At 47.1% G+C, this 27,960-nt stretch overlaps 2 protein-coding genes across 3 annotated transcripts in view; both read left to right on the forward strand.

Annotated features, from left to right (window-relative positions):
* LOC100542571 (zinc finger protein OZF-like) overlaps positions 1-27,960 on the forward strand; it is a 1,148,434-nt gene that overhangs the window by 658,542 nt on the left and 461,932 nt on the right. The gene's annotated exons all lie outside the window — the stretch shown is intronic.
* On the forward strand, positions 1,544-26,322 carry B4GALNT3 (beta-1,4-N-acetyl-galactosaminyltransferase 3; the record flags this gene model as incomplete). The annotated part of the gene is made up of 19 exons (XM_031552137.1): positions 1,544-1,786; positions 2,447-2,524; positions 7,755-7,850; positions 8,331-8,421; positions 9,219-9,319; positions 9,666-9,733; positions 10,282-10,360; positions 10,813-10,879; positions 12,523-12,666; positions 13,637-13,746; positions 14,607-14,707; positions 15,980-16,056; positions 16,466-17,477; positions 18,825-19,123; positions 19,482-19,635; positions 20,337-20,409; positions 20,868-21,021; positions 21,706-21,832; positions 22,640-26,322. Coding segments are annotated over 19 exons (3,183 nt in total), but the record flags the coding sequence as incomplete, so codon positions are not given.

The following is a 27,960-nucleotide window of genomic DNA, read 5'->3' on the forward strand; positions in this document are numbered from 1 at the left end:
GTGCTTCTCTCTCCCAGTAGAAATGAACCTTCAAAGCAGTGAGCACTGAATTTCATGCCAACTGCAAAGACTGTTCCATTCCTGTTGCAAGTGGACTTTATATTCAGCTGCAGGACAGTGAGAAACAGTGGTTTCTGCCTCATCACACTGAGTGAGGTGGAAGCTCTCACATGTTAATTTTTGAGGGGGCACAGAACATTCTTCCTCTTTCCCATGACAGTCAATCTCTGAAGTATGAGATTTGTTTAGCTGCATTAATTGGTAGATTACTCACCCAGAAAAAACTGACTGAAAAAACTTATGCAGAAGATCAAAAACCCATAACTTCAGATCAGAATCTGGTGATGGTAAGACCTAGATCAGACATTTATGGCTGAACAGCATCTAACAGGATCTGAATCAAAACCACACACCTAAGTCAATACTTGTGTTGAGAGAGCAGGATGCCCAAGTTATTTCCAAACCTTACCTCTACAGTTATATCTCTGACAGCTCACTTTTACATTTCCCACAATCATTGCACTTGCTTTTCAGCTGTTCCATTTTTTCCCCTACATAATAGGGGGCAGGACCAATACCCTTACTTTCTAATTGCCTCAGACACAGATCTGGGAGCAGAACACAGATTTGGGAGCAAGTTGCTAGGATTTTATTTGTAGATTCAGTAGCAGGCCAGGAGCTTAGCACAGTTGGAGACAAAATCTGTCAAAGTGTTATTTGTGACTTCCAGGTCATGAAATTGTTTTGGGTTTGCCTTGGTCTCAACAGAGTCAGTCTCAACCATGTCACTTATAAATGCCTCCTCCAAAGCAAACTGATGGGGCATGCTCCCCTACTGAAGCCACAACACACCTCCCATGCTGGTTGGGTGGGCACAGTGAAGATGAGTATGCCAACACTGCAGATTCCTCAGCAGTGGGATCTGCTGCTCCTTCAGACCACATCCCTGCTACTACTGTCGCCAGTGCAGCACAGAGGACACAAATCTTTCATCTCAGTACTCAGACTTGCTACTTCACCTGATACCAAAACCAGATCCTGTTTCAAGTTGATTGTGGAGAGGACGTGTCAAATACAGCTGATCTGAACCTGGAAGCTGGCTTCACTTAAACAAGGACATCCTTAACTGTGTCACTGCTAGTACTTTATGCACTGCAGTCAAATGTCCCATCAGGTGTGGTCCTTGCAATCATTCGGTACTGTACTCCGGAAAAGATTAAAAGCTTTTATTGTACAAATAACTGCATAATCAGAATAATATTCTTTTGATGATTAAACTAATTAGGAATCTGTTTATCATCATATGCTATTTTCTTTGGGGTTGCTGGTTTAAAAAATTGGTCTTTAGTTTGACTAATGGGATTATCTGAAGGACCTACAAAGAAGTTCTCAGTTCTGTGATGATTAATGAAACCTCCGAAATGCATTTTAGAACAATGATGAATCTTTAGTGTAACAAATTAGTGAGGAAAGAGCTACGGAGTAAGAAAGGGCAATTTCTCTTTCTCTCCTTGTGTCAGTCTGCCAGCTTCAAATCACATAAACAACTCCTGGTCTCTGCTGGACTGTTCTGGAGTGTTGGAGGTCTCTCAAACCTGCAAGGGACAAGTTTATTCTGGTAAATGCTGCAGCTTCTTTTTTTAGCCTGTGCTCTGACAACTCTTTCTGTTTCCTCTGTGCAGGATATGAAAGCTGGAGGGAACTGGCTAAGGTTCTGGCAGACCCAAATGTCCCCGCTGGGGACCTAAGCCTCCCGTTTTACTATTCCCAGAAGATGGGACATCAGGTGAGGACACTTTGAATAACTTCTAAATATTTGTGAGGGCAAATTTTCCTTTTGGATGTTGTACCAAGAGGCAGTTCTCTCTTCGTGCAGAAAAGAGCGCATGGCACAGAGCAAAATCTGAGCTGACTCACAGCAGTGCTAGCATACAATGACTCCACTGTAGTCAGCTGAGTTATTTTAGATGTACTCAGTTGTGGCGTTGGTGTGAAGAAGGCTGGATATGTGGCACAGGAAGTACTGAATGAGATGGAAGCAGAAATGAAAGGTCATAGAAGAGGTTGTAGTGCTCCAGTGAAGTGCAGCTTGTTTCTATTGCCTGAAGGAAGTTCTGGAATAACTGTTGCTTGGACCTTTTGAAACAAGAATGGGCAAAAACTTTCAAGGGATAATGACCTAAGTTTTAGTTCTGTGCTAGCAGCCATTATAAAGTGCTGGTATCCCCTCCCCTCAATGGCTTGCTATGGAAATCTGCTGTCAAGAAAACCAAGGAGCATTTCCAACCCCACTGTGCCTCCAATGGCCGGCCTCCCCTTTGAAGAAGTTGTGGGAAGTTGCTCTTTTTGTCATATGTTCTTGCAACAAGACTTGAACATACTTGTGGAGGTGTTAATGCCTGGCTATTTATCAAGTCACTTTGATTTTCTTCTACTTGTATTTCAGAACCAAGAGCATCAAAGAAGTGGGAGGAATAAATTGAATTACACAGCTGTGAACAACCCTGTCCCATGGATGCCAGAGGTTGGTGCCTTTCTCTAACATTCTGCATGAGGAAACCATAGGTAGAGATCTTTGAGATTGGAAGGGAATAAGAAAGGACCCTTTGCCTGGAAATGTGTTTGTTTCATTCGCTATCATCTCCTCCTGGTTTAATGACACTTACAGACCCAAGTAATCATCCGGAAAGACAGGAGTGTCCAGATTCCTGATAATCTGGCATCTTCCCCAGCCACAGAGGCACCACGCACCTTCCATAACTCCCTGAGAGTGGGCAGCTTGCTGTCCTCAAAAGGTGAGGTATATTCAGGGCCAAGTATTCAGCAAGTAAGTACTTGACTGTGGCACGCAGTGGTGTCATGCTATGCTCATGTTCTGGCATTGCTTGTTACCCAATCCCTGCACATTGTACATAGAGGTCTCTCCACTTCACTGAAACTTCTGATGAATGGAGACCTTCTCCAGTGACCTTTGAAGGCTGGGGCAAACATTCTCTTTGTTTTCTACATGCCTCATTTGTTCTTTCCTCCCCTGTCCCCTTATCTCATCATTCCTCTTCAGATAAGGGAGAAATGCAGCCTACTGATAATCAGAGGGACACCAGCCAGGGGGCATTTGGTGATTGGACTGGCACCAATTAGAAGGGGCTGACTCCCAGATGAGTGACGGCATGTTAAGTTTCATCAGGACCAAAGCTGCTGCTGTGCACAGGGTGGATGCAGTGAATTTGCTGCTTCTTCCCATCCCGTGGCAATCCCACAGTTTCTTGGAGGCTTTGTCTGTTGTCTCTGTTTTCCACCCCTCAGTGATTTTTCAGAAGTGTGTTACAGGGTCAGCATGTATCAGTAAGATTCCGGGATGACCTTCTGGAAAAGAGCTTTGAGGAGAAGGACCTAGGTGTCCTGGTGGACAACAGATTGACTATGAGTTAACTGTGTGCCTTTGCAGTTTTGCTGCAAGAAGGCTTTTGAGTCCCAGGATGTAAAAGCAGGGGAGTGGGTTTGGTTGGCCTTGCCACACTCCCACCCTGGATTCACCGATGTCATCTCCATGGGATGGAGAGCGATCTGCCGGCACAATTCTGTGTGGAGATGCCTGTTGCCTGTGTAATCACCAGCTGAATTTCTCCTGGCCTGGGGATTAGGTTTTCCTGTAACTTTGTCCGAATTAATTACCTGAGGTCTATGATCCCATTGTGTCCTCCTGGCAGCATCTCTAAGCACTTAATTGAAGCCTGATTCCTAGGGTGAGAGCAGGTGATTCGCCTCCCACAGGTCACAGAGCTGGGCTTTGTTTGAACAGAGGTATATTCCTGACAAACGTGAATAATTAACAGGTGTGCAGGGTGTGCTGCAGCCAGCATGGCCAAACAGTGGGTCTCAATTTTCCTCTTTCAGTATCAGGAGATGAAATAGGTGGTTTGAATCTTAAGGTTTGGATATTGTAGTGGGAAAGTGAACAATGTGGGAAATCTCTAAAAATGTTATATTCGCATGCAGGGGAAAGCAGAATTCAAGAGATCCCTTGCTGACTCATCTTGAGGGACCCCAACTGATGCCAGTGCATGAGCTTGCAGCAAGTCCAGCTGCTGGCTGCTGAATGTCCCTCGCCCAGACTGGCCTAGGCAAGATAAAGGACTGCGGCAGCTTATGATGGCTTATGAACTCAGCTCTGGGAGTTTCAGTCTGCAGCATAATGTTGCCTTTCTTCCCTGGCTCAGACTTGTCCTCTCTGTGCCACATCTATCCTCCCTGGTGCTGCACATTCCCAGAATTGCACAGCTCTGTTATGCCAAGGCTGGCCAGGCTTAAATTAGGAAAGACCTCTCTTCTCCATCCTGCTCCTGCACAGCCGGTTGTGCTCTGCTGCTGCTTCTCCCTTCTTCCCTGGGATTCCTGGCTGCAGAGGAATTGCTTGGTGTGTAGGGCGACCCCGCTGGGCAGTCTTGACAAGATGGGGTTTGGGCTAGGAAGAAAGATCATAGGATCATAGAACTGTACAGTCAGAATTGTTTGAGTGAGAAGAGACCCTTAAAGGTGATCTAGTCCAACTGCCCTGCAATGAACAGGGACATCTACAGCTAGATCTGTGCATGTTTTCTGAGGAAAGGCTGGTAATCCAAAATTCCTACTAGAAGAAATTGGAAATACCAGTGTCTCTTAATGCAACCCCATAGCTCCAAACCTCTGTTCATTCAGCAGGAGGGCTCAGCAGCAGGCCCAGCAGCCCAGCATCACAAAGCTGCTGTGTAAGCCCCAGCTCTTATATCCCTGCTCTTAGTACACTTCAGCTGTCCCTTCCCTTCTGCAGTAGTGTTTGCTGTGTGACCACAATACTGTGCTCCAGAGGACATCAGCATGCACATGATGCACACACACTGTGATGACAGTGCCCTCAGTGCATGACATGTGGCTCATGTGGATCACAGTTGAGTTCTTGAAGTGCCACTGTGTCACTGGGAAGGAGATGATCACCTGGGAGGTGGGGCTGGGAAGGAGGAACCCAAGGGTCAGAAAGAGCCTCTGTGGTGGTGTTACGTAGCACAGACCACATAATACCAACTCCTGTTTGTGGCCTAGATTCTTGGCTTCTATTCCTAGTTCTGGCCAAGTCAATCTATCCAAAATATCCAAAGCAGATGCTTTTAAAAGGAGAAGGAAAACTTAAGTTGTTACTTACTAGGTCCTAGCTTTTCAGACCTCTTAAAAACCAGGGTCAGGTAGATCCAAGCTGGGAAGACAAATTTACAAAATCCATCAGTGTTTCTCAGGAGCTCTGTGTGTGAATTGTGAATGATGGTGCAGTTTATTGCTGCAATCTGGAACAAAAGCCCTAGGCAGATTATTTTCTGCATGTTCCAGAGGAAACTCAAATAGCAAGAAGAAGAATTTCTCAGCTGCTTCAATGGACAGCCATGAGTTGAGCTGGAGACAGAGGTGATAGGGTTTCAAAACAGCTGCTGCACCAATGACTCTTGGAAGCCTAAAATTAAAGCCTAGCTCAGTTTTCACTCCCAGAGCTGCTTTGGGCAGCCAGCACATATCTGTCAATAACCTTCTTCTTTTTCCTTTCAGAGGAAGCAGAAAGTAAAGTAGGCTGCTGTAGCAAAGGAGAAAATCTATTGCCTTAGAAAAGGCTCTGAAGCTACGTGCAAGAAATGCTTGTTATTTACCAGTTAATTATTTCTGATTGCTGTGAGCACAGGAAAGCAAAGCGATCATGTTAGCTCCTGCCAGAAACTCCTCTATGGCAGCTCTGTAAAGACTTTGGAAGTTGGGGGTGCTGTCCTAGTAGACTGAAGGCCCATCTCCGACTGTTGACAGAGCACTGAGCTCAGTAATGGCTGCCTTCATTTTAAGTAAGTTGCCCTCTGCCTAATGCTGCCAGAACTCTGCAGTTCTCCAGTTTTCCTCTGCAAACAACAATTCTGGCCACTCTTTGGGGAGTTCCCTAATACAGATCTGCTTCGGTGTTTGAGTTGCCCCCTGCCAAAAGCAACTTGGCTCTCTTGCAGTTCTGAGCACTGAGAGCACCTCCTGGGGTCTGCCTTTGCCAGGAAGGAGTGCAGCCACAACCTGCCCACAGTGTGGGAGTGTTGTGCTACATGTGACAGAGATCTGAGGCTGCTATCTGAAGTATACGCATGGTTTTCTCAGATGGAAAACAGCGTCACTTCTGGACAGCAAGGGACAGACTGCCAGAAGATTTGGTTCCTAACTAGCTGTCAGTACGGCTTCTTCACCTCAGTTCATGTTCCACAAGAAAAGTAATTGCCTTTGTTTGATTTGGCTGAGAAAACAGTGTAAGACCCTTGGATTTGAACTGGGTGCATGAGACTTCCCAGCCGTGAAGTTCCAACTCAGTGTTTGTCACATGTGCAGTGATTGATTTATGTTGTAGCTCCCTGCAGAGCCCCAGGTTTCTCTTGGCTGCAGCCATTGCCCTGGGCCCTCTGTAATTCCTCCTGGGGAACTGCATCTGCTTTGTCTCATTGCTTTCCTTTTGCCCGATGGGCAGAGTCTGGGCTGAGGGATAGCAGCAGAGGGGGAGAGACGATAATGAGGGACCACGGGGACATTCAGACATCAGGCAAGCCCTGGCAGTTTCAGGGAGAGTGGGCTGACAGGAGACCACTCAAGAACTGCAGCAGTTGTGAATGTGTTTTGCCTGGCAGGCAGAGATGATTGTCACGTGCATGACTAAAGCCCACAGCTCACAAGGAGCATTACTGTATGAGCTGGTGCCGGGCCAAGTCCGCTTCATGTCCTTCCTTCAAGCCCTGATTTATGACAAAACAAAACCCCAACTTGCTACCTTGGGAGAAATAACTCCATGAAATGGTTTCTCTGCCAGAAGTGCTCCGGGTGGCTAGGCCCAGCTCCCCCACACTGTTTTCAGCCAGGCTCAAGACTTCCCCAGCCAAAACTAGGAGTTTGCTGCCATCTGTAGACATGTGGGTGCAGTTGAGGCATTTCCAACGTTTGCTCACCCAACCTCAGCTAGGCTCCATAGCTCCTTATATAGGCAAGACAGCTGTAGAAAACCTCCCCAGTCCCAAAGCAACCTATGTCTTTCTTTAGTGTTTCCCCATCTAAGGTTGCCTGTACAGTGTCCAGCTTATTTTTTCTCTGCTTTTGGATGCCAACTCTGCAAGGAAGGCTTCAGCATCCGACAGCTGTTGCACACAGAGAGCTTGGGCTGTCTGGAAGGCAGCCAACTCTTCCTTTCTGGATGGTTATGACAAAAGAAAGTCTATTCCTTAAGGAGCAGGCCTTTTCTCACCATCTTCCCTGAGCCCCACCTCGCAGGCAGGGTTTGAGGAGATCTGTCATCTCCACTCCTTAGGGTGTCCCCTCTTCCATTGGTCAGGAAAATAGCCCTGAAATGAAAAATACCTTTTTGGAAAAGTACCTTTGTCCTACCCTTGCAGTTTCACTGTTAGCTGGTGCCACACCACAGCATGCCCCAGGCCTCATGGTACCAGATTCTGATTTAACACCTTTGTGACAGAGCTAAATGAGTGACTCCTAGCCATTTAGCTGAGCTCTCCTGTGCATTATCACAGATCCCTGGTGCTGTTCAGATGACACCTGGCCTAGTCCCAGTGCTCAGCTGGTTAGATGTCACTGCTGCAACAGCATCTTCCTTCTCTCTCACAAGCTCTCTGGTGCTGGGGGCCATGGCTGAGGCTGGAATACAGGGAAGAACATGGGAAGGGCACAGCAATTCATGGTCCCTCTCTTCTGCCCCCCAGTTTCAGGGCCAGGCCAACCTGCATGTGTTTGAGGACTGGTGTGGCAGCTCCACTGATCAGCTCAGAAGAAACCACCACTTTCCCCTCTACCCCCACGTGAGTAAGACCCCCAACAATGTCTGTCCCACGGTTCTTGTCTTTGCTTCCTTTGCATCCTGTCTCCACCCCTTTTCACCACCTTCTCTTTCTTCCTACTCCTGAGAGATCAGGAAGCTTTCACAAGGGTTCATTGAACCTCTGGGAGGAAGCTCATTTTGCCCTTGCTGGCCTGCTGGAGTTTGGGCACAGCATGAAGGAGCCCTGTGCTTTCCCTCCAAAGTGCCCACCGAATGTCACATCCCATTCCCACCATCTCCAACATCCCCCATGCAGCCCTTCCTTCTGAGCAGCCCTTGCTCCAGTTCCTCTCACAGCTCTCCTGCTCTTTCCCATTGCTTCCATCACACGCCATGCCACATCCTCACAAAACAAATGTCATACTTCTCTCTGTTCACCCATTGCAAGATTTTTGCAAACTGCTCCTCCCCTCTTGTCCCTATCCATCTAACTTTATTTTTTTATCATCTTCCACTTCAGACAAGAACAGTGCTGAAGAAACTGGCTGTGTCCCCAAAATGGACCAACTATGGTCTCCGGATATTTGGCTACCTGCATCCTTTCACTGATGGTGAGGGCTCGTGGGCTCTGGGGCTGCTGGCATCTCTTCTTAGCTCAAGTGCACGGCCCCTCACGTAGGCAGTCCAGCTGGCTGTGTCCTTGGCATGGATAAAGCACATCTGCCTCTGTTGTAGGGTAGAAAGAAAAAGCACAGAAGAAAACAGTTGGAAGTGCTGCTTAAAAAACAGTGCTGTCATGGATGCATTACCCCATGACGTGCATGTGGGTATGAGCAACTCACCCCCCTCCTTGCACGGATAGGACTGTACATAACATTGTTACTGTTCCTGCTGCTCCTTAGGTTCATGAATGATGTCTGACACCAGCTGACATCTGCATCACCCAGCTACGTGCTTCTGCCCAGAACGGCCCACTAACATGCACCCATCCCTGGCCCTCAGCTGCCATCTCTGTGACCCTGACCGGAACAGCCAGACTCTAACACCTCTGTCTCCTTTCATGGTTCCACATGCATATTCCTTCATCCAAACATAATTTCTCACACGAAATGTTTATTCTGAGAGCAAAAACCAGGGAGACATGACACAGACTTTTTAGCTTTCCAGATTAGGTGTCAGGTGAAATCAGTGTAGGATGAATAGGGAACCAGCTGTAAGTGACGTTTTGTTTTCAATCACTGCAGAGTTTAAGAATTCAGAAAGGTTGAAAGGGGCATGGTTAATATCCGAAGGATTAATCTGGTATCGCCAGCAAAGAAGGCAAAGACAGCATTTTAGAGGAGCAGACTCCATTCTGTGCACAAGTCCTCACCCCAGAACCCTACTTACTGCTGCCATGTCTTGACAGGAGAGTTTCAGTTTGCCATTGCTGCGGATGACAATGCTGAGTTCTGGTTGAGTTCAGATGAAAAGACCTCTGGTCTCCAGCTGCTGGCCAGTGTGGGCAAGGTACAGTGCATTCTGCATGGCTTCTTCCATAAAAAGCTGGGATGTTTCTGTGGGGATGGATACCCTCCTGTCTTCCATGCTTCTCTGGTCTAGCCAAGTTTCTTTTCCCTCTCAACTACAGGCACCACCACCACCACAGATGCCAGACAAATATGACACAATATACCTTAAGCCAGATACATATCAGCATTGCAGCTGGCAGCCCCAGTTTCATGGTTAAGGAATTTAAATCTGTCCAGAGGCTGTCACACCAGGATGAGCAGCTCAAATTTCTTTCTTCATTGCTCCAGCACAGTAACCAGGGAAACATTTCATCTTAACTGCAGCATCTTCTGTCTCTTCTCAGACAGGGAAGGAGTGGACAGCACCGGGGGAGTTTGGAAAATTTTGGAGTCAGCAATCAAAGGTGGTGAGGTGAGTGAGCAGAGTCTCTCACTTCCAGCCACTTCTGTGCATGGCCAGGAAGTGACAGGAAAAATGAAATAAAACTTGTTCTGAAGAATTTAACAGTATAGAGATAGAAGCTACTATGGGGTCTGCTAAAGCTCAAGTGACACTTCTGCATCTGTGCCAGTTGCTTTACAGGCTTGCAGCAGAAATGCAGTGCTGATTTTTTCTTCCCTGGAGGACAGTCATCAGCAAATCCAGACTCCTCCTTATGAGCTGTACTCCAAACTTCCTGCCTTGGAACTGCCCAGATTTCCCAGAGGCCAGAACCTGGCAGACAGGGCTGAAAGGGATTTGTTCAGAATAATCTGAGAAGGGTCTGAAGTGCTTCAGACGCACCAGGGAAGCCACCTATCTAGCTGCCAGCATCTGAGTTTTCTTGACAATCCCAGTCCTACTCACCCTGAGAATTAGGTTCTTTCATGGATGTGGTTGCTCTCCACTCATTGTCTGCTGGCAAGCTAAGAAGAAATATTCCTTAATGCCATTGGTGACAGACATGTTGTTTTTCACAGGTTGTCAGCTGCAGGCAGGTACTACTTTGAGGTGCTGCACAAGCAGGATGACAAAGGGACAGACCATGTGGAAGTAGCAGTGAGTCTATGCAAATGGCTATGCTGTATGCTCTATGCAAATTGATGTGTTATGTACAATATATGTGTTTCTTGAATCTTGGGAATAAAGTTTATAATTATTTCCCTCCCTTCCCAGGCCCCTTATCCTCTTTGTATGAGATGAATATACCAAAGCCCTTCCAGAGTCCTTCCTTCTTCTATGTGGTACAACCCTGGCTATGTTAGGACCATTTTGCTTGGGACAGTTCTGCTTTCTGGTCTTTGTTGCTTCTCTTTATCCTTTCCTGCTTTGACTGAGTCCAGGGGAATTTCGGGTTATTCCCAGTCTTTTGCTGCTAGGTGGACTGTCGTAGTAAGGAGAAGAAAGCTGTGGGCCCATCTAGTGAAAAAATGCCACCTTGTATCTGTTCCTTTTGTTCAGGTTTGGTTAAATGCATAACAACATGGTTTTAATGCATTTCTCTGTTCCAGTGGAAACTGAATGACCCAGATGCCAAGTTCAAAGTCATTGACTCCCAGTACCTCTCCCTTTTTGCTAGTAAGTATGTTCACCACAAGTTTTCTTGAGCACCTCCCCATTCTTCCAAAACTTATCATAGGTGTTTTGCTGTGAATCACAGTCTATCCAGGCAAATAGTTTGTGTACAGATCATTACAAGAAAGAAATGGAGACGGGTCAGGAGAGACCTCAACAAGTGTGCGTGACTCATTATTAAATACAGGAGAACTGGAATTAGGATTAAATGACAGAGAAATGATAGGGAAGAGAGTCTGTAAGAGTGAGGGAAACTGATATGCGAGAGTATCATGGGATGAAAGTTGCTTGTGCAGAAAGCTAGGGAAGAATGTAGGAGCCCATAACATGGGGGCTGATGAATGGAATGATGGGGATGTGCTGGCCACTGGAGCATCTCCAGCAGATTTCTCTCAGGATGCTGGACACAGTTGAACACATCTAGAGGTATCAGGCATTGCTGCTTTCTTCAATGCTTCCTTCAAGTCTTTTCAGGTTGCTTCCAGGTTGCAGCTAATATATCAGCCCAGTCCTCCTGTTTTGCAAACCCTTTTTAGCACATCACGTGGTGCTCTTATCAGTTAAGGAGCTCCTTTGCTTATCTACTTTTGTCAGCATCACTTTCCACTGCCAGCATTCCCCCTTTCTGTACCTATTGCTGGTACCTTCCAGTATCTCTGCTATTTTTTTCTGTGCTAACACTCTTGCCTATGGAAGACTCCATGATGTAATCTAGACATCTGTTTACGGTGTCTTGGATTACAACCTGCTCTTGCATTTTCTGAAACTTGCCATTTGGCCAGGACAAGGTATTCAGTCAGATCTTTCTTTCTCCTTCTGTCCTTTTCTGCTTATTACTTGCCTGTAGAAGGAATGTTTTGCAGCTCAGAAGAAGAAGTGCTGCACTCTCCCATACAGTGTTCCTCTCTTCCACCTCAGCGTGTGGCTTGTATCATAAATTATCCCATCCTTCTGAGGTTTCCGTGTTCAGTTCAGTACCCAGAAGTTGCTAACAGTAACCCCAGTGCCCAGCATGCTATTTATTATTTATTTTTGATATTTATTTATTACATTTGCAGATATTAACTCAGTTCTGCTCACTTCAGAGTCAGATCCATGGAGACATGAAATCTGGCAGCAGCACTCAAGAAAAGGCATAACCAGTACTCAATCTTGAGTTTGTGCTTCCCACTGCTCCTGGCTTACCATGGCTTTCCATTACCCTGCTAGAGCACCATCCTTCTAGGGCATTGAAGGCCTCACCCCAAGGTCTCGCTCATTTTCCAGCACAGGATAAACTTCCATTTCTCAGCTTTCTCCTCCTATTCAACATTTTCTGTCTACTTATAAAAGAAATTTAATGCTGATAATTCAAACGTGAGCAGTAATTTCTGCCAGGCTGGGGTGTCTGCAGCACACCACTGCTGGTTTGTCCTCTCACAAGGTCATTTCCAGCCATAACTCATCACTGTGTTTGTTTGCTTTCACTGACAAGAAAGTCAGAGCCTTTCTTTCCCTCAAGCACTGTTGAAGCTCCTGATGAGTACCATGCAGGCATTGCTGTTGTGCAATACCATTTGGAAGGGCTGATGCTGGGGAAAATTGCTGCCTGGGACAAGGGATGAATGAGCTCTTCCTCCCCCTTCTGTTCTCTCTCTGGTTTCTAGATGAGACACTGTTAAAGATGGATGAGGTTGGGCACATCCCGCAGACTCTGGCCAGCCGCAAGAGCCGGGCTGCTGATGGCACGGGCGGCAAGGCACACCCTGCTGACATGTTGAAGCCTGACCCCCGGGACACTCTTTACAAAGGTAAGACTTGCAAGGGAGTTGAGAAGGCAGCTGCAGCCTGTCCCAGCACATGCAAGTGAACAGCTGAGCAAGATTGTCCTCCTGCGCCATGGTTATCAAAGGCCACCCTCCTTATTTCACAGTGGAGCAGGGGGCAGTGTGCAGCATCTGTTGCTATAGGATACGAGACAAAACACAGAGTAAACTCATCTCTTCTTTCTTGGAGTTGAACTCATGCAGTGTCTCCAGGCATATTTTAGTGCAAGTGCTGTAGAACAAAATGAATACATGAACTTTAAAAGATGTTTCACTTTATGTATCAGAAGTAGTGTAGTCAGCAGGATCACCTCTCTGTACTTGCATTGGTGAGGCCTTATTTCAAGTACTGTGTTCAGTTTTGGGTCTTTCACTATAAGAAGGATCGGAGGCCCTGGAGCACATCCAGAGAAGGGCAACAGATCTGTGAGGGGTCTGGAGCACAGGTTTTATGGTGATTGAGGGAACCAGCATTGCTCAGTCTGGAAGAATCTCAGAGGAAACCTTATCGCTCTTTACAGATACCTGAAAAGAGGTTATGGTGAGGTGGGGGTATGCCTCTTCTCCCAGGTAACAGTCATAGGACTAGAGGGGATGGTCTCAGGGTGCCCCAGGGGAGGTTCAGGTTGGATATTAGAAAAAAAAAAAATTCTCTGAAAGAGTGGTGATGCATTGTAACAGGCTGCCCAGGAAGGTGGTGGAGTCACCATCCCTGGAGGTGTTCAAAAATCATATGGATATGGCGCTGAGAGATATGGATACCAAGCATAGTGGTGATGGATTGGGGTTGGACTAGATGGTCTTAGTGGTCTTTTTCCAACCTTAATGATTCTATGATTCTATCTGATAACCTCTCATATAGTTAAGTACAAGCTGGGCACAGAAGTAGCTAGACTGGTGCATCAAATGCAGTAGGGTTCCTCCAGCAATGCTTGCCTGCATTTTTTCTTCTCAGTGCCTCTGCTCAGCAAGTCACGCCTGCGCCGCGCCCTGCCAGACTGTCCATACAAGCCTAGCTACCTGGTGAATGGGTTCCCTCTGCAGCGCTACCAGGGCCTCCAGTTTGTAAGTTTTATTCCTTGAGCCAGCACTTACCCAGGGGTAAGGAGGAAGGATTATCCATGGGCCTCCATGGGTACCTCCTGTACAAGTGACCGCTTGTTCTTCAGGTCTTCAGCCTCCCAATACATGGCAGAAGTTAACAGCAAGAGAAGGAAGATAAGTGCTACACACTGCTTGCTGGTCTCACTGGCAGACAAGTGTGTGTCTTACAAAGCCCCTCAGACCTCAAGCAAAAGCTCTGAGCTTGCCTTCACATGGACTTGTCATGGCTGAGGATTTCATTCCCTGGGGGGTGTAGTGTGCATGGACCAAGGCCCAGAAGAGTTTTCAAACTGGCCTTGAGATAGGACCCACATTTATGAACATGCAGCATAGCAAAGTTCACTCCTTTTCATAGCAGAGGAGACTGGCTGAGGCCTGGCAGAGCCAGTGGGACTGGGAGCATATCACCAGCCTGCTTTGCTATCCCTTGATGCCAGTTCAAGCCTACACTTCCCGTGGGACTCGCATCTTGGGCAACCATGGCTTCGTCAGCCTTGCCTGGGGCTGACCTGACACACTTTCTGGGCTCCCCTGTTCTCCTGCACCTCCTCAGTGGGACTATCCCATCTAGTTCTTGTTTTGTTACAGGATTTCAACACATAGTTGCAGAGATGGACAGATAGGTGCCCATCACTCTTCCTTTGTTTTCCATTTCCATAGTCTCTTCTCATAGTCTGCTAATGGGTGCCTTTGAGAGGAGTGAGCAGTGCCTGTTCCTTCCCCAAAGGGCTGCTCACCTTGCAATCGGGTCTGGGTCACTTTATGAATGATGTCTGGCATTGATGGGGGTTTTTCCTTTATTTTTCTTCTCTTCTTCCCAGATTCATTTATCCTTCGTTTACCCCAATGATTACAGCCGTCTGAGCCATATGGAGAAAGAAAACAAATGCTTCTATCAGGAAAACCCATATTACTTGGAAAGGTAGGATGCTGCAATTGGAGGTTTATTAGCAGTGAGAATGGGAGGAGACAGTTTTAAGGTTGGAATTAGAGTGGAATTTCATATTCATTTAGTTGGGACTCTCTTTATTTAAAGGTCCCTTAAGTCCTGTAAAACATTAAAGCATTTATAGTTTCTTTCAATAGCCAGTGCTTCCTTTAAGTGAAATTGTGCTTAGGTCTCAAAGGAAAACCGCTGCTACTTTTCTTGCTCTATTAACCAGGAAGCTGGGTCAGAGTATATTTGTTCCAGTACATCAGGGAATGTATTTGCCAGCAAACTTTCCATGCCAGCAGCTGGAGCCTCCTAATGGCTGTCACTGTGGAAGCCAAGCCATACTCACAGACATCTCTGGGGGGGATGAAAAGATGCAGCTCACTTTTACTGGGGTTCTGCTCCAGTGATGGCCCTGCAAGAAAACCACCATGTGCATGCTCCCTGCTTCACAGGGAAACAAGCATCTTGTGTGAGGATTCTGTTCATTTCAGGAGGACTTGTTTGCAGGATAAGGTGAGTTGCTTTTTCTGTGAGATAGCTGATGGTGGCCTCCTTGTGCTCATCTTCCTATTTGAGGGCTGGAAAGACAGACTGTATTGTAGGTTTTGGGGAGATCTACTGGGCTTGGGGCTCATTGTGAAAGATGGAGAAGGTGGCTATTGTGAACTGGCACATGCATCTCAAGTTTTTTGCTTGACAAATAGTTCGTATTATAACAGCATTTGGGAAGTGGGAGTTTATTCTGCTTGTCATCAAGCACATATGGAAGGAAACGATCCAAGGAGGGAAACCCCTCCCAAAGGCTTGAAGCACAAGCATACAATGGGATGACATAACATACAAACCACAGTGGTGGTATGGGAGAAGAGAGAGGGAGATCACTGCAGTTACCTGTCCGAGCCACTTCAGTAGCACAGTGACTTCAGTTTGTAAGTGCTACACTGGATCTGAGCTTTAAGGAGAAGTTTAAGAGAAGTTAAAGGAGCATTTTAGTGTCCTCATGTTGGAATTTCCTCCTGTGCACATGGAGCAGCACTGAAGAAAATGTCTGAGAAACTGGAATGATAATCCAAGAAAGCTGATGTTTTTGACAATAAGATGATTGCCCCAAGATCTGAAAGTGATGATGATAGCTTATAACTTGCTATGAAAGGAGGTATAATCAAAGTAATTGACCATCTCCTCTGTAGCAGTGGCTAGAATTTAGTTGAAGAGGGCAAAATAACTTTGGTCAAGCTGGTGTCCTTCCTTCTGCAGATTTGGGTTCTACAAGTACATAAAAATGGACCGGACAGAGAAGAGCGTGGACTCTGATGAAAAGACTGAGCAACCAGGTAGGACCCCCTAATATCAGATTGGAGGAACCTTTTATCCTCCTGTTGACTTTCCATGGCAAGCAGGTCACAGCCCTTCCCTGCCACAGTGCCGCAACTGGAAGGAAATATTTCCTGCCACATTCACTTTTCTTAAGGACAGTCTGGGAGGCCAAGCAGTGCACTCTAGGAGATAATGTGATGACCAATTTTCAGGCCTGTGACTTAGCTGAGGTGCAATTCCAACAAAAATGTGGGCAGAAGTGTCAGAGCCAGCTGTGCATGGAATGGTAGACTATGCTTGCAGCTGCCCTGCAAGGCTGTGTGCAGATCCATAGCTGAAGGCTTTGCCAGACATCTCCACAGCTAATAGGTGTTGAGTGCCAGGGTTGGGATGGCGCCAGAGGCGTAACTGTGATTATTCCTGCAGGCTTTCAGGAGGGGAACCTGGATGACCTGCAGTATGGGGAGCAGGATGTGGAGAGCACTGTCTCCCCAGTGCACCCCAACATGCGGCGGGCAGAACCAGCAAGTGCTGCTCCCGGCACAGTGATGGGCAGCGATCGTGTCTATGAGGACTATTCCCTTCGGGAGCATCGGCGACTCCTCTCTGTTGGTGACACAGGGGAGGTGACACAAAGGAGACGGACAAAAAAGTCTGGTGTCAAAACAGCCCTTCTGGCCCCTGCCAACCAAAGCCTCAGTCAAGCTGGCCCAGAGAGAAACCCGGTGACAAAGAGACCTCACTTAAAAGCTGGAGTCAAAGACAACTCCAGAAGCCCTCCGCAGCATGCCAGGGCCGCCCAGGGCAGAGCACCTGCCAAAAAAGAGAACCCTCCTTCTAGGAGCAGGTCTCAAAGGGAGCAGCCTCTCAGCAGCCCCAGGGACTCAAGGGTCAGGAATCCCAAAGGTCTGAGACCTCGAGGAGAGCTCAGCGTCATGGAGGATGGCCTGCAGCCAGCAGGCACTAAGCAAGCTAGGAGAGCAGACCCAGCATCCAGCAAAGCCAGCAGGCACCTCGTGGATTCTGCTGGCCCCAGCAAGGACCCACCACGGCTGGAGCAGTGGCTAAATCAGGTGGAGGCCTACGTGGCTGAGCAGAAGAGGGCCACTGGTGGGGACGCAGGCAAGGGAGAGACAGAGGTGGCATCTCTTGCAAAGGGCAAGTCTAGGCCTGAGAAGGTGGCAGCAGAAGAGGAAGAGGAAGAGGTGGATGGGGAGCCAGAGGAGGAGGATGAGGAAGGTTTTGATTATGTACCAGTGTTTGACCAGCTGGTGAACTGGGAGCAGACTTTCAGCGCAAGCAACCTGGATTTTCATGTGCTGCGCACTGACTGGATTGACCTGAAGTGCAACACATCGGGAAACCTGCTGCTGAAAGAGAGGGAAGCCCTGGAAGTCACACGTGTCTTCCTCAAGAAGCTCAACCAAAGGATTAAAGGGTAAGGCAAAGTGTGAAAACCTAGAGCTTGTGTACCTATTGTTTGCAGCTAGAATGAATCAAAGGATAAACTAGATATGGAAAATAAAACTTCAGACAAGGATTCTATGTAAAAACCAGAAGATCTCTTTGAGCTGAGAAATGGGAATGTTGGGTACTAGATCATGTCCAGGGGTGACTATCACCCTCCAACAGCCAGTGGCTGTAAATGGGAGAGACTGGAGGTTTCAGTCCAGCTGGCATCACTGGTGCATGGCTGTTTTCCTCCTTGCACTGTGTAAGCATTGAGAGCACGTAGAAGCATTTTGCCAGCTGTAGATTAAGGAACCTCAGTGATATGAATTAGGACTGGAGCTCCTCATGCTTGTGGTTTAATGCGTATTACCTCTCAGTTTGTGGACCCAGTACCATTTAGGACATAGGATCAGAAGGGACCTGTCAGATATTTGAATCAGCACCCTGACCTCACAAACAACCAAGTAACCTAAGTTTTATCTGAACATATGCACCTCCATTGCAGAACTAACCATCTTGATTACCTTTCTGGCAAATGAATGTATCTCGTAAGAGCCTATATAGGTCTCCAGCTTTCCTCAACCCTTTTGATGAGTTGGCCTATATTTCCATGATTTTTCTGTATGTCCTTTTCTACGCTGGTTTCAGTTTTGGTTAATTTTCCTAAACAGCATTCTGGGTATTACATAGAATGGTGTTATTACTTCTCAATTCCTGGAAATAGCTCTCATGCTACATCTTTAGATTGTGTTTGTTTTTTTTCAGGGTCACATCAGTCACAGTCACAGTGTAACTGATCAGTATGCTTAGGGTTTTCTCAGCACTTTTAACTGATGAGCATCTGTTTCATATTACATGACAGAACATGACCTGGCATTTCATCCCATTTTGGCTGCTCTGGACCTACAGCTCATCCCAGTCTTTTCTGTATGATCACTCAGTCTTACTCCTTGTTATCATCTGATAAGCTGTCATCAGCCACCTTCACCAACCCAACCATTCTTCCCGTGCCAAGATCTTTGACAGAGGTGTTGAGTACATTCTCTATTACCAGCCCTACAGTCATTCAGACGCATTTGTTGTTTTCAGTGTCACCTTTATTTCATTCCCCTTGCCAAATATTTTCTCTTGGCTGGGATCCCAGATCTAATCCCACATGCTTACAGATTTAGGAAACAGGTGCTAAATCATCCCGTGGGGGACAGCTGGGGGCAAAAAGAGTTGTGCTAGCCCAGGAGGAAGCAGCCGGCAGAGCAAAATGAGCCAAGTAGGGTGAAGGTGGAGAGTGGGCCATGTACAGGGGACGTACCCATCCTGGCTGAATCTCCTGCAGGCGGTTCCAGCTACAGCGTATCGTGAACGTGGAGAAACGCCAGGACCGCATGCGAGGGAGCCGCTACCTGCTGGAGCTGGAGCTGCTGGAGCAGGGAGAACGTCTCGTCCGCTTCTCCGAGTACATCTTTGCGCGTGGCTGGCAGGGTGTGGGTGGCGATGAGCAAGAGGAGAGGAACATGAGGAACCTGGCTTGGGGTCGCCGGCGGCACCTGATGGCTGTGGCAAAAGAGCCAGAGTTGTGCTGGCCCCAGGGCTTTTCCTGGAACCACCGTGCTGTGGTTCACTTTGTGGTGCCAGGTAAGGAGATCTACCCACGTGGGACTTGAAGGGACACCATGGCTGGTTCTTCCCTCAGGGGCAGACTTGTTAAGGTCACTTCCGATTTCTTTTCTCTCCTACCTAATTCTCCGCAGAAATATGACAGGGCCCAAGCCTCCCATGGCTTGTAAGCCCAGAGAAAAACACTGACACATTTTGGGAAAGAACCCACACCCATTTCTGGGCCCTTTGGTCCAAGTTTTCAGCCTGGACCTATTTGTGCATCCGTTCAATGTTGGTAGGGTTTGAGAGGAGGCAAGAAGCCTTGCTTGCTGAAAGCTATGCCGTCTTTGAAATCAGTTTTCCTTTGTTTCTCTCCCTCTTGCAATACATCCAGTGAAAAACCAGGCACGGTGGGTGCTGCAGTTCATCTCTGACATGGAAGAGCTGTTCCGAGTCACTAAGGATCCCTACTTCAATGTCATCATCACAGACTACAGCAGCGATGACATGAACATAGAGACTGCTCTGAAAAGGTCTAGCTTGCGCAGGTGAGAGTACTGTCTGGTCACAAAATACACAAAAAAGTGTATTCCGGTAAATTCACCACATCTACAAATCTCTTTGCATTGACCTCCCTCAGCTTCTGGCAGCTAGAAACCCAAAGATGATAACCATCTACACCTTGCACGTTTATGTGCACATATTGCTGTTATAATGTGCATGTATATGTGCTGCATAGAATACTGTTATAAAACTGTAAGGCAATACCTATCACAGTCATCTATTCAGATGCATGTCTTTTCTCTTGGCTTTCTTCAAGTTTTCAAGGGAGGACAGAAAGCAAGTGTCAAAGTGATGGGGGAGGGGTTAAGCCAGAGAAGATGAGAAAGCTGTGAGAAATGAGTGTGGAGTCCTCTGGGGACTTCTCTTGCTGCAACAGCTGTCTGGCTTATTGTATTCTGACCTGAAACAGCCTTGATTGGTCCTTTCCAGTGCTAGAGGTTCCAAAAATAGAGCTGGCAGAACTTCTGTTATGAACTATCCTTGTTGCATATGTGGCAGGACCATCAGGACACACTGGCACTGAGGGTAGTGCTGAGCTCGCCTGCTCACACAGTGGCTTTTTTCCTCCTCTCAAGGGGCAAGAGGTGGCTCCTCAACATGGTACCCATGGTGTATCATTGCTAGCAGTGTTTTCTGTCTCATCGACATGCATGCACCAAACTTCTCTTTCTTGTTTGGCCCGCAGCTATCGGTACTTGAAGCTGATGGGGAATTTTGAGCGTTCTGCTGGCCTGCAGGCAGGAATAGACCTCGTGACGGTAAGTCTGGGGGATGTAGAGTGGATAGGAAGGTGTCTGTATATGTCCAGCACTGCTTCTTGCCTGTCATACTGGACATGCTGGCTTTTAAGAAAGGGAATAGCCCAACAGAACAGATAAAATGTGGATGTGTTTCTTTCCCTCTGGAGTAAGGATCTTGTCCCATTCTCCAAGGAGACCAGTCCCTGTGATCCATGCCATTCTTGCCCTATCTACTTGAACTATGAGACAGGAAGGAGTAGCAGCTTTATGATGCTGGCTCATTCGGATTGCAGTCATAACATATCTATCATTGAAAAGGCAGCCAATGGCAGTTTTGCCATTCCCTAAGACTTTAGTTTCCAATCTAGCAATGTATGGCTCTCTAATTCACTCCCATCTCTCTGTCATCCTGTCCTTCAAAAAAGACTTACTTAAAGTCACCCTATTTTTTTCCCAACTGGTGTGGTCGGCTCCAGGATCCACACAGCATAATTTTCCTTTGCGACCTCCACATCCACTTCCCAGCTGGAATCATTGACTCAATCCGGAAGCACTGCGTGGAAGGCAAGATGGCCTTCGCTCCCATGGTCATGAGGCTGCACTGCGGCATGTCCCCACAGTCACCCGATGGTAAGAGGGAGTGGAGCTTCTTGGGCTTAGACCTTGGGGAATGGGGAAAGAAGGAACATGTCTGCAGCCCCTAGATTTGGTGCTCAGTTGCTATCAAGGTCTGGTGCTTCACGTACTGCCAGAGCCAACAGGTGGGAGAGCACTAGGCATAGAACTGTGGTAGGTAGTTGACATTTGAGATCAAAGAGAATATGATATTTCTTCTGGTCACTGCTTTGAACTCCCAGTGGATCTGACTGTCTAAGGAATCCCCCCTTTTAGTCATTCCTGTCCATCTCTCTCTTTGTTTAGAGGGCACAGTCTGGCCTCTTGAGGATGGCTGGTAGCCCAGGAGTGAGAGAAGGCAACTCAAGTCAGGGGGAAAAAAGTGACAGAGAGCATAGGATTTCTGTTAGACAAAGGTGGTCATCCTGAGGCGCCACAGAAGCAAATTACTGTTGAGTGGGTATTTTTTCATCCTGGCACAGGGACAACCACCTGATCCTGAGAAGGTCCATTTACATTAAGTATCATGCTGCCAGACAGGAGATGTGAGAGGCTTTGCTAGGACAACCCAAGCTGCCTGTAAGCCTTTCTGACTTCCTGAAGCTTTAAAATAGTTGGTTCTGCCTTGGTGATTTGGGTCTCTGGTATTAACACTGTTTCAGCACTGACATGCTTGTGCCTCTTTCGTGCTGTCCTCAGGCTACTGGGAGGTGAATGGGTTTGGTCTCCTTGGCATATACAAGTCTGATCTGGACAAAATCGGAGGGATGAATACAAAAGAGTTTCGGGACCGCTGGGGAGGAGAAGACTGGGAACTTCTGGACAGGTAAGTATTCATTGTCATCATTCATGTGTTTAGAAAGGAGACCCATTAGGTTCTGAAGGAACAGTGGTTGGAAAGCATGGATCTAAGGAGATGAAGGTGGTGAAGACCACCATAAGCTTGGTTAGTGAGAGAGAGTCTTTGGGGATGTCCAGAGCTCAAGACCAGTACATGAGTGTAGCCAAAATATACCACTACAGCCACTGATAAAGGAAAAGAGGAAGTGTTTCTGGTGTTTTCCAGCCACGCTGTTGGTTAGCCATGGACAGATTAAGTGCTGATGATCCTGCAGACTTCATTTTCTTGAATCAGTGAATGGTAATCCAGTTTTAGCCCCCTCAAACTTTCCATACAACATACAGCAGTCACTCAAAAGAGCATTTGCCAGTGACATTTCAGGATCATGAGGTTGGGTTACAGTTTCTGAGAAGTATATGATGCCCTGCTGTACAAATTATAGTCTTCTGTGTTTGCAGGCCTGTTGTTTTGGGTCCTTTCTTTTCAGTCAGATCATTGAGGAAAAGACTGGCATCCTGCATAATCCCATCTTGCAAGCTGTCTTTCCTCCAAGCCTGCCACATGCAGCATGCCTGTACCTGTTCCCAACAAATCCTGCTCTCAAGGGCCTATGAACACTCAGAAAAGTATCATCAGATGCCCACTTATGGATAGGAGATACCCTGAGCTGTCTTGGACTCTTGAGCTGGGTTGTGGTCTGTTGACAATAGGGCTGCTTAAACCCCCATAGCCAAGCTCCCTGGTATTGCTGTCATCAAGATTTTCCTAATTTACCCTTCTCCTTTCTGCTAGGATCTTACAGGCTGGGCTGGAAGTGGAACGTCTATCCCTGAGAAACTTTTTTCACTGGTTTCATTCAAAGCGGGGAATGTGGAACCGGCGCCAGCTGAAAACATTGTAGCCTTCACCTCCAGAGATGCTCGGCAGCACCATCCACCATCTTGCCTTGATGTGCACTTTATCAAGGCACACAGCCAAGTGCATAAACTCTGCCTCCACTGAGACAGAAGAAGGAACTGTCGGGCTAGAAGAGTGGGAGCTTCTCTTGTGAATCATTGCATCCAGCATGGGATCCGTGTCCTTCTGGGAAGTTGTATGAGGGAGCTGTCGCACAGTGAAGGATTTGTATTTCCTGCCATGCAGTCTGGTGGATGGTACAGTGGGAGAGGTGCCATATTTCCTGTTGAGTCTTGTGTGATGCAAATCAAACAAAAATCCCAGCTAAGCCCAGAATGTTTTACAGGAATGCACCTTCTCTTTCAATACTTGAAGAAAAAGAGGAAAAACAAACAAACAAAAACCTCTCCTTCCCTCCCAACCCCTTCCCCATCTCTCTGGTATCAATGCTTTCGAACAGGGGACCAAAATATTTTCTCTGAACTGTGTTGCGTCCGTATGCCCGTGTGCTGACCCCAGAACATTCTGGATGAGGAGGTGCTGATAGGCACTTCACCCTGCTGATGCTTAGGTGTTTCTCTGTGCTTTGCACTTCAGTTATTATGAAAAAACATGCTCACTGAGTGTGGATGGAGACTGAAGTGCACTTCCCAAATGAGCGCCACATTTGCCTGCAGTGGAGCAAGGTGACAGGGGGTGATGTTTCAGCTCTACCTGAATTATTGATTCACTGCCTGAGGATAGTGGAGGGGTTATACAGAGACACTTGGAGGGCATCTCAGGAGGAATTTTGCAGCCTTATCTGACAGACATTCATGTTTGTCCTAAAAATATCAGGGAAACCCTCACAGGGAAGAAGTGGCAATATTTTATTAGTTGACATATTGAGATTTTGTCAGAAAGAGAAGAGACAGATTTTTCTGCTCTCTAAATCCTGTACATTTATGCAGTATCTAAAAGTTAATTTAATAAATTAAGACCTTACAATTAGGTCCTGTTACATTTTGACTTTCATGTAAAGAGCAGACTTGTTTGTGTTGTCTGAGGAACTGGCAGAACTGTTGGTGCTTCAGTTTTGGAGCTGCCCTGGGAGCCCATATGAAGAAGATGGCTTCAGGCCTTGGCATTTGCATTGGTTGTAAGGAACAGTGAGGGCAGAAGAGGTCCAGGTGAATAAAATGATGGTCAGACCCATGCCAGCTGTGGGAAGAGCTTGTGTCCACAGCTAGCCTGATGCCAGAGCAAATTCTCAGCCCCTGAAACTACCGTAAATTCAAGGCAAGATTTTTACTTCTAAAACCATTTTACAGGACTGCATTCTGCACTGGAGCTTCAGGGTCCCCATGGAAAGCTGAAAAGGCTGCTGCTGGTCTCATGCTTCTGCGGGGAGTGTGACACTGAATGCTGCACACGACTCTCAGCAATGAAGGGAGTTGTTGAGTAGTGAGCAATGGAGGTGTGCAGCACACAAGCAATGGCTGACGTGGTACTAGAGCTGCTTGCTTTTAGGTTGATGGAGCAGATGCTAATTCAGAATAGATATTTGTTATTAATTCCATGGTGCTTCACAAGCCCATCAGGCTCCATTGTTGTGGTAGAAAACGGAACAAGTGAGTTCTGGCACGCGAAATAAATCTTGTCAAATCATCTGGCTGCCTTAGTCTGGGTTTTGTCTCTGATAAAGTTAGCTGTATTTAAGGAAGTTTCAATAGCTGCAGTGCACAGCTATGGTGAGAAGTATGTGAGAGTGCTATGTCCATCGCTCCATGCAGCCTTTGCTTGAATGCAGTTACTGAGTAGCTAAGAAGAAACAGCCTCAGCCTTCTGCCCAAGCCAGAGCAGCCTTTTTAATGAGGGAAAGTATTTTTTCCCATGTAGACAATAAGAATGAAATGCAGAGAATGGCATTATGGCCACTTTGCTGAGGGAGAGCTGGCAGATCTTTTGGTGACCCTAATATCAGACAGAGGGAAGATGGGTGATTTCTCCTCTGTGCTTTCACATGTGGCTTAGGTGTAATCTGTAGCACCTAAAGGGAACAGCTTGTGTTCTCCTGTAGACAGTGGTGAGAATGATGTGCATCCAGGAGGTAATCCACTGTCCTTGGCTTCTGTGATAGGAGTAACTCCTCTTCTTCACCAGAGATGATAACCATCAAAGACTGGAGTAGAAAGTAGGGTACAATCCTGGCTCCAGCACTGCTGGCAGGTTTTGAGGATTTTGTACCTGTGCTTTACTGGCTGGGTGACTGCTCCTTCTGTCACACCTTTAGCCCAGAGCTGCCTACCTCATGGGAACTCCTATGCATGTAGGGAGTTACTGTGGCTCAGTCTAGTTTCCTAAAGGCCAGTGTCCCCACTGTAAAAGTTGCCATCACAACTGTTCTTCTGTTCTTAGCACAATGAGGACTCTGAGCTGGTGTTTAAGCACTGTGGTGGTAAACATGATTAACACTAATTGGCACTAGTTGGCAGCCTTTGTGAAGGAGCTTGGAGAGAGCTCATGGGGACAGAGGCTATTGTGTAGTCCGCAAGCTCAGAGACTGCTGTTGGTTGTCTGAAGAAGATGGGCTGTGTGCTTGATGGTTTGATAGCCAGCAGGAAATCTTGTGGGAGCAGAGCCAGGTTTCACCCTTAGGCTGCTGCCCCTCTTCCGAAACAACCTGAAGCTCTTTCCTCCCCCTCAAATGGAGGTATGACAAGCAGCAGGAGTGGGTGGTCCCACAGCTATACTGTGAGAGGACATGGCTATCCAGGGCAGTGGCCAGGCCACCACGATACCCAGCTAACTGTCCCCAGGTAGTCCAGCAGTGTCACATACCTCAGCACAGAGGGCTCATCCCGGCCATCAGCAGATCCCAAAGCACAAGAGCAGGGAACCTGGTGTCACCAGAGCAGGGAAGCTGACTCCTGATTCTCATTTCTGTCACAGGGGAGTTTTAAGAAGTTTTGCCTGAGTATGTGGTGAGTTTTGCCTCACATTCCTGGCTTTCGTGTACATCCTGGCCATGTCTTATCTCTGAGGCAGAAGGGAATGAGTTGCTTGTCATTTCCTGCGTATCAACCACATGGGCTCTGGTGGGTCCCTGGCTGGAGGTGGAAGGAAAACCATGGGCCACTGTGCAGAACAGAGCTTCCCTGCAGCAGGATGCGGCCAGGCTGGGGGCCCTGATCCCCTATGTGCAGGCTGCACTGCAGGGTGCTGGCTCCATCGGCAGGACTTGTTCATTGCCAGTGAACTGTGGGCCTGGGGGGTTGTTTTATGGCTCAGTAAAGTGAACAGTGAGGGGCCAGCTTTTATTCTGAGAAATGCCTTGTGTTAAAACAATAACATGACTTGTTTTGTCATAATTTTTAATATTTGCCTGGTATGAACTTCTCTGCCTATGACTGTCTGAAGTTGTTCATTTTTTTATGTACCAATGCTTTGTGTTATAAATCTGGATTGTACCTTTGACTTATCTGCCTTAAAGTGGGTCTGTGCCTTCTAGACAACCTCTGGGCCACCTCTCTGTACGATCTGGGGGATATACTGGTTTTCCCACACATTTTATAAATATATGGTCTTCCTACAAGTGCTTCACTCTGTCTCCGTGTTACTCGCATCACCACACAGCAGGGGTTAGATACCCAATGTTGCTCCCTGCTCTCATGTAGCTGAGCATGTAGGCAGTACTGCAAAGCCAGGTCCCTCTGCCCAACAAGCAGGCAGGAGACTTGCCAGGAACAGGGGCTGGCAATGAAACAGACTTTCATCCATTTTACCAAGACTTATCTTGTGGAACAGAGCAGAAATACTGGATAAATACATGTTCCAGAAAAGCAAAATATAAGAAAACTGTTAGGTCACAGCATGTACCAGTGACTGAACACATGGTGAAGGGGCATAACCAGCCCTTGGAGCACAGGTGGAAGCAATTCACCTATGCGACCAGGAGGAATGGAACCAATCTCCATCCTCCCTAACTTCATTTAAGGGCTAGCTGGCACGAGGGAAGGGTATCTCCTTGGTGACTGCTTTTCTTGAGTCTTTCGGTGAGCCCTCTTTGTTGGAAAGGGGAAAGTAATTCCTTCTTAATTACTGGATTGTGACCTCCATCTTTTGTGGGTGATGCTAAACAGGATTAAAGCAGCTATATTTACTATTGCCTTTCTCTACACTGGAGTACTGTAAAGCAGTAATGCGGAGAGCTGTCTGTCTTGCAAAGGGGCAGTTCTTGCAGAAGGCTGTAGTTAAGGGCTTAGACCTGAGCTGGGTCTTTAGCACTGCTTAGACTATTGGGAATTCTTTCATGGCAACTGCTTACCTCTGTTAGGACTTAGCTCCTCTTTTCCTCAGTGATGCTGTAGTTAAGGTCTGGTAATGAATTTCCTCTTGTAGCTTCTTTCCCAGCCAAACCTTTATTTTTGTTACATTTGCTCATCAATATTCCTTGCTTTGCCTCCACGAAGCAGTGAGTCACAGGATTTGAGGTTGTATATTTTTTTTTACCTTTGTGTAAACCCAGCTGGCCAGTAGTGGCCACAAGCCCCTGGCCCTTAGATAGTTTTCTAGTAGCTGAAACCAGTTTTGCTGCCTCTTCTTGGAGGAGAGCAGGGTAACAGAGGTTTCTTGAGTATGTTCACCTCCATATGCTGTTGCTGTCAGCAGAGACTGAGGACTGAGATGGGCAACAAGCTCACTATCACTCTAAACCTGTTATTGCATGTTTGGCACTGGCGAGGCTGCACCTTCAATACTGTGTTCAGTTCTGGGCCTTTTGCTGCCAGAAGGACATTGAGGCCCTGGTGTGTGCCTGGAGAAGGGCAATAAGGCTGTGAGGGGTCTGGAGCAGAGGTCTTATGGTGATTGACTGAGAGAACTGGGATTGTTGGCTCCAGAGGAGGTTCAGGAGAGACCTTATAACTCTCTACAGCTACCTTAAAGGAGGTTGTGGTGAGGTGGAGATCAGCTGCTTCTCACAAGTAACAGTGATAGGATGAGGGGGAATGGCCACAAGTTGCCCCAGATTGTTTCGAGTAGGTTATTAAGGGATGTTGTGATGCATTGGAACAGGCTGCCCAGGGAGGTGGTGGAGTCACTGTCCCTGGATGTGTCTGAGAAATGTTTGGATGTGGCTCTGGAGGATGTGGTTAGTGGACATCCTGGTGTTGGGCTGTGGTTGGAGAGTTGAAGATCTCAGTGCTCTTTTCCAACCTTTATGGCTCTATGATCTC

The sequence above is a fragment of the Meleagris gallopavo genome, chromosome 1 (assembly GCF_000146605.3).
Source record: "Meleagris gallopavo isolate NT-WF06-2002-E0010 breed Aviagen turkey brand Nicholas breeding stock chromosome 1, Turkey_5.1, whole genome shotgun sequence".
Lineage (NCBI taxonomy): Eukaryota > Metazoa > Chordata > Aves > Galliformes > Phasianidae > Meleagris > Meleagris gallopavo.